The sequence below is a fragment of the Plectrocnemia conspersa genome, unplaced genomic scaffold (genome assembly GCF_051122295.1).
Source record: "Plectrocnemia conspersa isolate PC_06_02 unplaced genomic scaffold, ASM5112229v1 ptg000009l, whole genome shotgun sequence".
Lineage (NCBI taxonomy): Eukaryota > Metazoa > Arthropoda > Insecta > Trichoptera > Polycentropodidae > Plectrocnemia > Plectrocnemia conspersa.
This window is the reverse complement of record NW_028277173.1, coordinates 3,977,423-3,989,521: the sequence shown is the minus strand read 5'-3', so window position 1 is coordinate 3,989,521 and position 12,099 is coordinate 3,977,423. Positions and strand designations below refer to the sequence as shown.

At 42.2% G+C, this 12,099-nt stretch overlaps 3 protein-coding genes across 3 annotated transcripts; 2 read left to right on the top strand and 1 right to left on the bottom strand.

The window, feature by feature from the left end:
• Positions 1–68: 68 nt before the first annotated feature.
• LOC148231619 (uncharacterized) lies at positions 69–1,771 on the bottom strand. The gene is made up of 3 exons (XM_088193064.1): positions 1,728–1,771; positions 1,188–1,409; positions 69–1,129 (listed from the first exon to the last, which is right to left on the bottom strand). The coding sequence occupies exons 2-3, from the start codon at positions 1,203–1,205 to the stop codon at positions 137–139; spliced, it is 1,011 nt and encodes a 336-aa protein (XP_088049190.1). The 5' UTR covers positions 1,206–1,409; positions 1,728–1,771; the 3' UTR covers positions 69–136.
• Positions 1,772–3,057: 1,286 nt separating this feature from the next.
• Positions 3,058–6,891, top strand: LOC148231618 (phosphatidylinositol 4,5-bisphosphate 5-phosphatase A-like). Its single transcript, XM_088192388.1, has 10 exons — positions 3,058–3,155; positions 3,228–3,344; positions 3,737–3,962; positions 4,475–4,650; positions 5,027–5,266; positions 5,330–5,483; positions 5,923–5,976; positions 6,047–6,190; positions 6,504–6,690; positions 6,756–6,891. The coding sequence occupies exons 1-10, from the start codon at positions 3,142–3,144 to the stop codon at positions 6,839–6,841; spliced, it is 1,398 nt and encodes a 465-aa protein (XP_088048514.1). The 5' UTR covers positions 3,058–3,141; the 3' UTR covers positions 6,842–6,891.
• Positions 6,892–8,323: 1,432 nt separating this feature from the next.
• LOC148231617 (uncharacterized) lies at positions 8,324–10,978 on the top strand. The gene has a single exon (XM_088193655.1). The coding sequence runs from the start codon at positions 8,324–8,326 to the stop codon at positions 10,976–10,978; it is 2,655 nt and encodes an 884-aa protein (XP_088049781.1).
• The last annotated feature ends 1,121 nt before the right edge of the window (positions 10,979–12,099 follow it).

Genomic DNA, 12,099 nt, shown 5'->3' with positions numbered 1-12,099 from the left:
ATGTCGTATTATTGATATTTATAGTTTGTAATATTAAAAATATATAACATGAAAATAAAAAAATACTATTTATTCACCGATTTATTTACTTAAAAAATAATACTTTTGACATTCCTACGATATTAATAAAAATATATTAAGATTTATAAAAAGTTGGAAACATTTCTTTGTGGACTGTCTGCGCTAATTGTGGACTCAAATATGGTACGATTTGAGCGTAAAGACTGGCTTTAGACATAGGCTGGAAATCACTGGCCGATTCCTTTTTCTGAGTCAATTGCTTCAATCTAATCAATCTAGAAATTCGCCGCTGCTGTGCATCAACTTTTGCTTTGAGGGTATTTATTAGTTTAGAATTTCTCGTCATCGTCACTCTCTGTTCTCGTCCTCTACCCCTATCGTCGGTAACGTAATTGTCAGTTGTAGGATTTGGAAGTTGAGTTTCGTCTATTTTGATAATGATTTTTGGTTCTTCGGTTTGATCTAGATGTTCGATATTTTGTTGAATATTTGATGTAGAAGTACTAGGATGGTTCTCTTCTATTATAGCTTTGTTACTATCGCATTGCATCGTCACCTCGTTGCCGCTCTCTACAATTTCCATGGGTTGAACTTTTTCCGGTTTATTGTCTATTATCAACTTATTGATTATATTAGGTGGCGGTTCAATTTTTTTTAAGAACATCGCTTTCGGTGCAACTTTAGTTGAGAGCGGATTAGGAAATATACTATTAGCTTTTGGCAAAATATTTGGCATCATAGTTTGATTGGTAATTTGGATCTTATCTTTCTTTTTGATCAAAGAGTTGGATAAAATGTTTAATTTTTTTCCGGCGTATGACGGCTTAGGAGTGTCGTAAACTCGGGTGAAAATCTCAATGTACGGTGGTTTATTTTGCTTTTTTTCGACAGGATTTAAGAACTGTATTCCTGCGATAGGGGAAACGTTGACAGTCAGCATCGATTTGTCTTTGTTCAAAGGCAAGTCAGTTATGACGGGTTTGGGAGGTTTAGGTCGAAACAGATAGGCAAAATCTTTTGACTCGCTCTTCACCGGACTTAAGTTCTCATTTACGTCGCTCTCAACGCCATCTTTGTTTGGAACAGCATTGTGAATCAATCTCTCATGCTAAAATATACATCATAATCAACATATTAAATAATATTACATATTTTAGTGACCTTACCTTATAATTCATGAACATTTTCTCAGAAAAATGGTGTTCACATATAACTTTATTCTTTAATTGAGAGAGAGACAGCTTCTGCAGATCCAAACGGTTGGCGTTAATTAACCACAATTGTCATCTGTTCTCGTCTCTGACGGGATAATGGAAGAAATGTGTTTTGCCATCAGATATCCTTGGACATGAACGGTAAGTGCATCTGCATCCACCCATTAGAAGTTCCTATTAAATATAAAACAAACATAACCTAAATAAATAAAATATCTTTATTCTATAAATATACCCTAAATATGTTAAATGCGCATATTAATAGTAAATATAATCTCATATTTACTAATATATATTAATAATAATAAAAACAATGAAAATTTAACAACATTCGAACGTCAAACTATATTGTTGATATTTTTATTGGCCTGAAATCTGATATTTTGCACCAATTATTAAAAATATACATACTAGAAATAATACATAAATATAATATAGTTCTTATAAACACAAAAACAAACGATAATTCGCGATTCAATTATGTAAATTTACCTTTTTACGCAAATTTAGTACACGAGCTTTCAGTAACAGTACACAAAGAGAAATGTTGCCATATGAAAAAATCAATAGAGCAAACAAAAATATAATTTAATAAAATAAATATTAACTTCATTATATTATTTTCAATGTAATTTTTTTATGCTATGTAAATATATAACATATTTTTTACAACATTTTAATTTTATGTTTGGTTTATCAATAACACAGACTTGCAAAAAAAAACTTTTTGAAAATTGCTCAATTTTTTTTACAATTACTGTAACATTAATGCCAAATACTTTTAATGTCATTGAATAAAATTTAATTATTATAGTGTATATGGGGGCCAATATAGATTTGCTATGGCCAAAACTGGTCGGCGCAGAAGTAGCATTGTTGTGACGGTTTTCGCTCTCTCGACCGGCAAGCTTGTAAGGGTTCGGACGCGTGCCGTCGCGCGTCCGCCCCATTTTTGTAATGTAATCACTGTAACCTTAAATAAATATTACTGCAGCGGCTCAATCTGTGTCTCATTGCCACCCGTCACCAACGGTCCCAAAACTACTATGGGGATCCCGAGACAACCGTCCGTGACGCAGCATAAGTGAAAGTGAAGTCCCGCTGAGCCGCGCGCCCGAACTAAGCGGCGTTGTACAACCACACCGCACCCCCGCCACCGCAAGCAACGCGCGGAGTGGGGATACTGTTGCACACCCGACCGGGATTATAAGGAGGTACCAAAAGAGACACAATATATTTTCAGACAGACAAAGGTGTAAAAGGATCAACATCCACGGTACACCAAAAACGACATGATCAAGGAAGGAGACACAATACACATTCGACTCTGGACTTCTGACTCTGCAACACTCACTGGACTACACGGATTCTACACCTCGCCTCCTGTCTGAGCAATCATCTCCAGGACACGCGCTCGAGGTTTAATATCGACGACTGTCGAAGGATCCCAGTCAACACGCGTCAAGAACGTACCGGAAGATTTCATAAGGGCCACTTTGTACAGTTCGATGTACAAACGTCCTATCACAGATCGTCAACCGGATTGCCGATAACTACAATATAGAAGCGTAACCCCGCGACTGCTTCAGTGTATTTAAAATAATATCATTTATTTTTAAATAAAATATTCATAAAATAAGTTACATTGATACTTGTTATAAAATTCAACATTTGAAATAACTTCTAGATAGAAAGCTTTTTTTAGCTTACTCTTTATCTAGAAGATAAAATTAATCTTATCGTTGATATGAGTATAGTTGGTAAATGCTATCTCAGAAATTAATTAAATTGATAAGTAAATAATATTGTTCGATTCATTAGTGTAATCGTTAAATCCTGGAGTATCGACACATTAGTCATTGTTAAAGCATCGCGCATTTCAAAACCAGCTAAATAAAATATAAATATGAAAAAATTGCGGTAATATTAATGATAATTTATAATGTCAAAATTCACGTTTATTTATACGTTTATATAATAATTTAAACTCAGAATATACGTTGCTACGTGGAACGTAGCAAGCAAGACTCCGACTGAAGATCTTAAACTACTACTCGACATACTATCTAAGACTGAACATCAGACATTGCCTGATATATATGCACTAGGGTGAGTAATGTTTTAATACAATTTCATTATTTTGCCTTCAATATCAACGTCATCTGCACGGAGACGGACTGAAAATTCCTTTACAGTTTTGAGAAAAATATATAGCCGTAACTGTACCTAAATGAAAGCTTCGTTTTATATATATTATATAACTAGTCAATAAAAAATATTATTTAGTTAACATGTTGAGCGCAACTATATCACAAGAATACCACCATCGAATACCATTAATAGAACATACAATTGAAATTCTTTAATTGTTTCCAAATAGAAGTTATTTCTGTCAAGTTTTGCTTCATTTGCTGTATATTTACATTTGTCCCCGTTTCAACTTAATTCTCCATTATCTAATTGAGCATCAATGATTAGATTAACCATGCAACACGTTACAGATTTCAAGAAGTGAATTCACAACCGCTGAATATATTAAAAGACGTATTTATACGCAACTCTTGGATTACGGAAATAACAGCAATACTGAATAAGAGTGACTATGTCATATTAAAGGATATTCGTCTTCTAGGAATGCTTCTACTGATTTTCAGTCGCAGCAAGCATCTCAATGACTTAGATGAAATTCAAACTCAATATACTCGTACAGGCTTTGGAGGATTATGGGTATGTGATTATTTGTTAATATAATCTGTAATCTTCTTATGAACTACTAGAATCGTATCCATTGTAAAATCAAAATTTTAATACTACATTTTAATACTATATATAGATCTAATTCTACAATAAAATTTCATTATTTCGTTACTATTCCAAATATTTGTTTATACCATCGCACAAAAAAAATAGGCAAACTATATAATAACGTATGTACTATTTCACTCGCACCTAATTTCTGGTATTTCTAACCAGGGACGTTATTTGCCCCTCCCCCCTTGAATTTGGCAAAAAAAATGCTTGTCATTCAATGAAAAACTATGAATTTTAATGAAAACAAAATATTAAAAGAAACGACCACTCACTTCTTTTTTTGACTTCTGATAAGGGATAATTGTTTTTTGCGCCCTTCTAGCGGTCAAAATTCGGTTTAGATATGCTTCATTTGATTCTCACTTATTGTGCCCCTGAACTTTATATTTTAATCTTGAATTGTTTTACGAAATATTAAAATGTTTAAGGGAAATAAAGGAGCAGTCAGCGTCAGACTGACTTTATATGGACATTCAATTTGCTTTATCAATTCGCATTTGGCTGCGCATGAACAAAAGTTCAAAAACAGAATCGCCGAATACAAAACAATCATAAAGAATCATACATACTGCGTGAAAAACACTGTACATATTCTTGATCATGAGTAAGTATTTATTTTATTTTATTTTAAACAAAATGTTCAGCCTGTCAGAGATTGCTAGTGGAGAGAATCCATCACGCCAGTGTTACCAGGATGTCGCCAAGTTTCATCCATAACGAAATCTAAATGAATAAATACATATAAATACGCCCCCATACACTGTTAACGATACTTTAGTGCATAAGTCGTTTGTCAACACGTTTTTATAAATGGAATTTTATTTAAATCCCATATACGCTCCCATTCGCTTTTATTCATTTAAAGCGCGCAATACCAATATTGCAAAAAAAAATTTTAATAATAATAATTGTAACTTAAAGATTACGTCTAAAAATTGTTAAAATTGTGTACAGTGTAATAAACTATTATTCGTTTTTAGCTTCGTATTTTGGCTCGGAGATCTCAACTTTAGACTATCGGTAGATTGTCCCTACCCTTCGTTGAAAATAGCCAAAAAAGTCGCAAGTGTCAACAATAACGACTACACGGAACTATTACGATACGATCAACTTAAAATGGTGATGAAGAACGGGCTAGCGTTCTCAAAACTGGAAGAAAACCCAATAAATTTTCCGCCGACTTTTAAATTCAAAACCGGGAGAAATGAATATGACTTGAAGTAAAAATCTATGTTTTTTTAATAAATTTCATGACTTGAATTGACCCGTTGGCATGATTGTAGACGTACTCCTTCATGGACTGATAGGATACTACATAAAGTGACTATTTGCAATTACAAAAACGCCACTCTTACAGCTGATCTATTGAAGTATAACTCGGTACCACAGTACACAATGAGTGACCACAAACCGGTGGTAGCGGAATTTCAGATCATGGTAAATTATATTGCGGTAGTCTCTTTGATTCAAGTATTTATCACAGATTTTTCATGAATCACTGTGTATCAGATGCTTCTTGAAGTAAAAAATCTTGTCATCTAAAATATTTTTAATTGCCAATATTGCAATAGGAGAGTAATGAATATATGTACTACATGTAGTACACGTACTACAAATAGTTATTTATACATATTTGAAATCAGTGAAATAAAACCAACTTACTTTTAAATCAGAGAATCTTAGTTTAAGATAAAAATATTTTCTAGAAAAATCTTTAAAAATAACTTGAAATAAACTTTATTCATTTTATATGAGCGTTTAAAAAATCTTAGGTAGTTTTATCTCTTTGTATAATTTTTTATTATAACTTTTTTATGAACACTTCTTTAAACTTCACTACCGTATAACATTAAACTCTTGGATACGTGTTAAACAGAGTGTTATTCATAAGAATGAAATGACTTCTGACGGACCTTCAGACCATAAAACTGTAAGTCATTGAATTATTATTATTTTTATTTGTGAAAACAAGTTTACTAATGAATTGCTTTATTTTATAGGTTTTTTTACACTATACGAAAAGACGTATTGATTTTTTGCCAATCAAAGACACGTGGTACTTTGGGGATGCTGATATTCATATAAAATTCTCACGATCTGATGATATGCAAATACATCCGACTGATTGGATTGGTTTATTTGAGGTAATTTTGCTTTTTTAATGCTCGCAGTTACATAGTTTGGTCATGCTCTTTATGCCAAGGGGGTTTATTTTTATTATTTTCAATTACATTTACATACAGTTTGTTTATATATTTTATTTTATACGTTAAGTGATTTTTCCGTGTATGCGTCCAAAGGATCCATTCATCTCCAAAGCAGATTGAATTCTGGATTCTAAACGCTGAGCTGTACCAGAGTTTGACGTGAAGGGGGAAGCGACTGCTTCTTCGTTCTTCTCCATCTCCATCGCGTTCACAAAAACTTAATTACACTTAGTGCATTAACTTTTTACAGTCGAACTTTGAAAGCCTCGATGACTACACCACTTACGAATACTTGAGCAAAATAAACATAACTACTGCAAATGCCTCAACTAGAATTATCGACTTTAGATTTCCCGTCGGTAGCGGCGTAAGGAGTCCTGGCTCTTATATATTTGTATATTTCAGCCAACCCTCGTCAGGAGTTTGCAGTATACTTGGTAAGTTAAAATTCTCCATTACATACATACTGACTTAATTTATAACGTACGATTATTACCGACAGGCATATCAAAGAGCTTTGAAGTTAAACACTTTTTAGAAGACCACGTCAGTTCACTATACATGATCCGCAATCTGAGCATTGACTAATTTATTTAATACGTTCCAAATTCGCCAGCTGCTCCATAAGTTTTTTTAGTTTAATTAAAATTTAATTTAATATGTATTTTATAATGATTTATAAGTAGCATAAAAACGCAAAATGCACTATCGAATGCGATAAGATTGTCACCCCGAGAGTCAGCTGAAATAAACGCCTTTTTTCCGCCTATGAAGATGTAATTATTCCGACATCATCTAACTGACTCGAGTGTGAGGTATATACTAGCGTATTGATACGCCGACGCCAACATGCGCGTCCTACCACCGCGATTGATGCCACTCTCGACTTGGTCAAAACAAAGATACATACTGTGGTGTGATGGCAACACCGGGGGGAGGAGAAAGGCGACCGAGGGGAAGACGCGCAGGACTCGCTCTCTTAAACCGGACAGCGACCTAGGCGGACGGCAGCACAAGCTATCCGGGCAACATGGCAGAAGTGCGGATCTGCGACGTGGTGCGGCCATTCAACGGCGAGGGGGACGTTGTGGCGTGGTTCACGAAATTGGAGCGCGTTGTCAGACTTCGAGGAGATGCAAACATCGCGGCCATCGTGCCGCTGTTCCTGGAGGGACGCGCGAGCGTGATCGTCGACGCGCTCAGCGAAGCGGCGCAGCAGGACGTGGCGGCCATAAAAGCGGCGCTATTCAAAGTATTCGCGCCTGACGGGCGGAAGGCTTACTCCATGCTGATGGAGAAGAGGTGGAACGGCGAGCACCCGGAGCTGTTTCTAGAAGAGCTGCGGAAGCTCGCGACGGTCGCGTCCGTCAACACAGATGCATTCATGGCTCGCCATTTTGTGTATTGCCTGCCGGCCGAAGTGGCGAGCGCCGTCTGGACGCGAGACGCGAGCGGAGCGGCCGCCCCGTCGGAGCTGGCCGAATTCGCGAGGCCGCTCTTGGAGCAGTACGCGGAGCGGCGAGAGGTGCGAAGGGACGCCGAGCCCGGTGTGGAGGGCGCTAGCGTCGCGGCGGCGGGAGCCACGAACGTCAACGGCGCGAGGCGAGCGACGGGCAACGGCACCGGCACCGGCAAAGGCGCGGCGAGGGGAAGTCGCAACTCGCTGAACGACGCGCGCGGCAAAAAGTGCTTCCGATGCGGAGGCCCTCACTTGCTCCGAGACTGCACAGAGAAGCTGGAGTGCTGGACGTGCGGCGGCTCGGGCCACATGCAGCGCGAATGCCCGTCGGGAAAAGGGCCCGGGAGTTCCAGTGCGCCGGTGGGTCTCCCGAAGTAAACGTTGCGGCGCTACCGATCGTCCATGCGACGATTGACGGGCGGGCCGTTCGCGCGCTCATAGACTCAGGATGTGCTAAAACAATAGTTTCGCGCCGAACCCGGACCGAGATCGCTTCGAAAGCGAGTGCAGTGACAGTGGTCGCAGTGGACGGCTCGAGAGTGCGATGCGAGGGTACGGCGAACGTGAGATTGGCCATCGACGGTCATTCGACGACCATCGACTGCTTAGTGATGAACAATCTGCTGCCCGGCGTCGACATAATATGCGGCATGGACGTCATTAAACGGTTCGGCGGTGTGCATATCAACGGCGACCGCGTGAAATTTCTCGGCGAAGTATCGCTAGCGACGGTCAGAAGAGGTCGTCGAGTATGCGAGCGGAAGACGGACGTAGCCGCGACTTCCAGTTCACCGACTGTGACCATTAATGACAAGGACTTCTGCGCCTGGTTTGACGGCAAGTCGTGGACGACCAGATGGATCTGGAAAGATGGCCCTGCAGACCTCAAAAACGCGATCTCCCACTACGGCAGCGTCAGCCGAAACAATTTGAAAGACGAATTCAAAAAAGAGATCGACAAGTGGATCGACAAAGGCTGGCTCCGTCCGTGGTCGGCTCAAACCCGAGGAGTTCTGCCGTTGATGGCTGTGGCCCAGCCTAACAAGTCGAAAGTTCGGCCGGTGCTCGACTACCGCGAACTCAACAAGTTCGTCGAGTGCAACTCCGGGATGGAAGCACCCGCATGCGATGAAACAGTGCGCAAATGGAGAAGACTGAGAGGGCACCTCAAGTTGATCGACCTCAAGGCGGCCTATCTCCAAGTAAGAGTGGACGAGAATCTTTGGCGTCACCAGCTGGTGCGGTACGAGGGGAAACCGTACTGCCTCACGAGACTCGGTTTCGGACTGAGCAGTGCGCCGAAGATAATGAACCGAATTGTGGAGCATGTCCTCTCACAGGACGCCGAGGTCCGACGGGGGACCGATAATTATATCGACGATATAATCGTGGACGAGAGCGTCGTGAAGGCGAGCAGAGTGGAGGCGTTATTGAAAGAGTTTGGCCTGGAGGCTAAACCGACAGAGGACCTGGAGGGCGGCCGAGTGTTGGGAATGGAGGTGAGACGGGAAGCGGACGGTTCCCTTCGCTTTAGACGGGGTAATTCCATCCCGACACTCGAAAATGGGTCCAAGTTGACGCGACGAGCGCTTTTCTCCATTTGCGGCAAGCTAGTGGGCCACTACCCGATCGGCAATTGGTTGAGGGTGGCCTGCAGCTTTGTAAAGCGTGCGTGCGAAGGCACATCTTGGGAAGATCCAGTCGGAAGGCGGGCGGAGAAGGTGATGCGCGAGATCCTGGCCAGGGTGCGCGCAGACGACCCAGTGCGAGGAAAGTGGAGTATCCTGCGAACGGAGCAGGGGAAAGTGTGGTGCGACGCGAGCTCCATCGCGTACGGCGTAGCGCTCGAGATTGACGGAGACGTGGTGGAGGACGCAGCATGGCTTAGAAAGCCTACGGACGTTGGACACATCAACGTCGCGGAACTGGACGCAGTTCTTAAAGGCGTAAACCTAGCTGTCAAATGGGGAGTTCGAAGACTGACCATCGTGACCGATTCGGCGACGGTCGTCAGTTGGTTGAACTCTGCGTGTGAGGCGGGCCCGAAGGCGAAAGTGTCCGGCGCCGCAGAGATGCTTGTCAGGAGACGACTGGGTGTTCTACGCGAGCTCTTCGACGAATATTGCATAAACGTCAAAATTGTGCAAGTTCCGTCGGAGAAGAATCGAGCGGACGCCCTTACCAGGGTAAAGAAGTCTTGGGTAGACCTGGTTAGGAGAGTTGAACCAGGTGAACCAGTTTGCGCCGCTACCGTTGAGGAGCTGCATCAAATGCACCATTTCGGGGTGGACCGCAGCCTTCATCTCGCGCGAATGGTAGTGCCCAGCGCCACGCGCGGCCAGATCGAGAACTGCGTACGTCAGTGTGACAGATGTCAGTTGATCGACCCGCACCCGACGACGCACGAGGAAGGTTCGTTGGAGGTCAAGCAGAAGTGGACGAGGCTAGCCGTGGATGTGACGCATTACGAAGGAGAGCGATATCTCACGATCGTCGACTGCGGCCCGAGCAGATTCGGAGTATGGAAGCCGTTACGCTCCGAAGCCGCATCTGAAATCGCGGCACAGCTGGAGCAGCTGTTCATTGAGAGGGGTCCACCTGAGGAGCTGCTTATGGACAACGGAACAGCCTTCAGATCTGACCGAGTGGCCGACATGTGCAACCGGTGGAACGTGCGAAGACGCTTCAGAGCCGCGTACCGACCGCAAGGAAACGGTATCGTCGAACGTCACCACCGCACGATAAAGAGAACGGCAGCCAGAACCAACATCTCCCCAGTTCAAGCGGTATTCTGGTACAACCTCGCACCAAAAGACCCGAAGGACATCACCTCGTCGCCGGCTAGAATGATATTCAACTACAAGTGGAGGCACCCGGCGACGACGACGGAAGGGAGCGACGCGGAAGAAGCGAGGTTCGAGGTTAACGAAGCTGTGCTCGTTAAACCAGCGCAGTCGTCGTGCACCAAACCTTGGACCGAGGGGCGCGTGACCGGGATTGTGTCGCGGAACAACGTCATCGTAGATGGCATTCCGCGACACGTCCTAGACTTGAGGAAGGCGCCAAGGGAGGACAGACCGCAGCTGACTACGATTAGCTTATTGCCTCAGCTGCCCTCGACCCCATCAGAACGGCCATCTACAGCAGCAGAAAACGCGACGACTCCCGCGCCCGACATTGAAGATTCCCGAGAAGAGGAGCAGAGCTCAACACCTCGACCAACACGGCAACGAAGACGTCCCGCCTACCTTCGGGAATTTATATGATGAGGGCATCAGGAGGGCGTGTGGTGTGATGGCAACACCGGGGGGAGGAGAAAGGCGACCGAGGGGAAGACGCGCAGGACTCGCTCTCTTAAACCGGACAGCGACCTAGGCGGACGGCAGCACACATACTATTCGGGATCGGCATATATAGCTATAAGGCATCGGCACAAGATAGGCTTTTATAAAACTAACTTCCACGATCTCTTTGATTTAGCAATTTCGATTATGTCTACCTAAACAAAGCTATTGCGAGAAAATATAGTCTACAATCACCAATTCCGCGATTTGGGAATAATTATATTTATTAGTTATTTATTTATAAATGGTTTAGTAAATATTAAATAAAAAAAACTATGTCAAGTGAACTATATGAAAAATCGCTACTACACTACTATATACATATGTATATACTATATAACTATTTGTAAAATTACGTAAAATAAGGAGTTTGTATTTTTGTACCAATTTAATAAATAACAAGGGTTGAAAATTGCATCTTATTGTGATTAAATATGAGATAATTCAAAACTCTTTTATTGTACAACCCTCCGCCACCCGGCTGGCATGTCAGTAGTGACTGGCACCGTGTAAGTCAGCCTTAAGGCTGATTTACACGATGCCAGTTGCGGTTGCCAGTCACTGTATGTCAGCGATTAGCACCATGTAAACGCTTAACGCCAGTCACTGGATAAGCCAGTATGCCACTGGCATGCCAGCAGAACAAATATTTTTGTTTTGCTGGCACGCCAGCTCCCCCTTCCACCACACTACCGTACTGGCGCAGGGTGAGTAGCGCTTTTTCGCAACAATAATTCTTTCAGTTGCTGGCACTGTGTAAACGGTAAGGAGCTAGTGGACTGGAATGCTAATCGTCGCGTGCCAGTGACCCGCCAGTCAATTTACAGCTGGCATGCCAACAACTGGCGGAGTGTAAATCAGCCCTAAATTGCCGCCCTTTTGTGGCTATCGCCTATGACGACCGCCCGTACAACCCTCCCTTCGGGCCAGCCCTGACACCATACATTAAAAAAGTTACATTGTAAATAAATTATTTTCCTATTAGTAAAACCATTTGTTCTAATAATTAAAAAATATTTATAGCATCAGAATCACGATAAGAT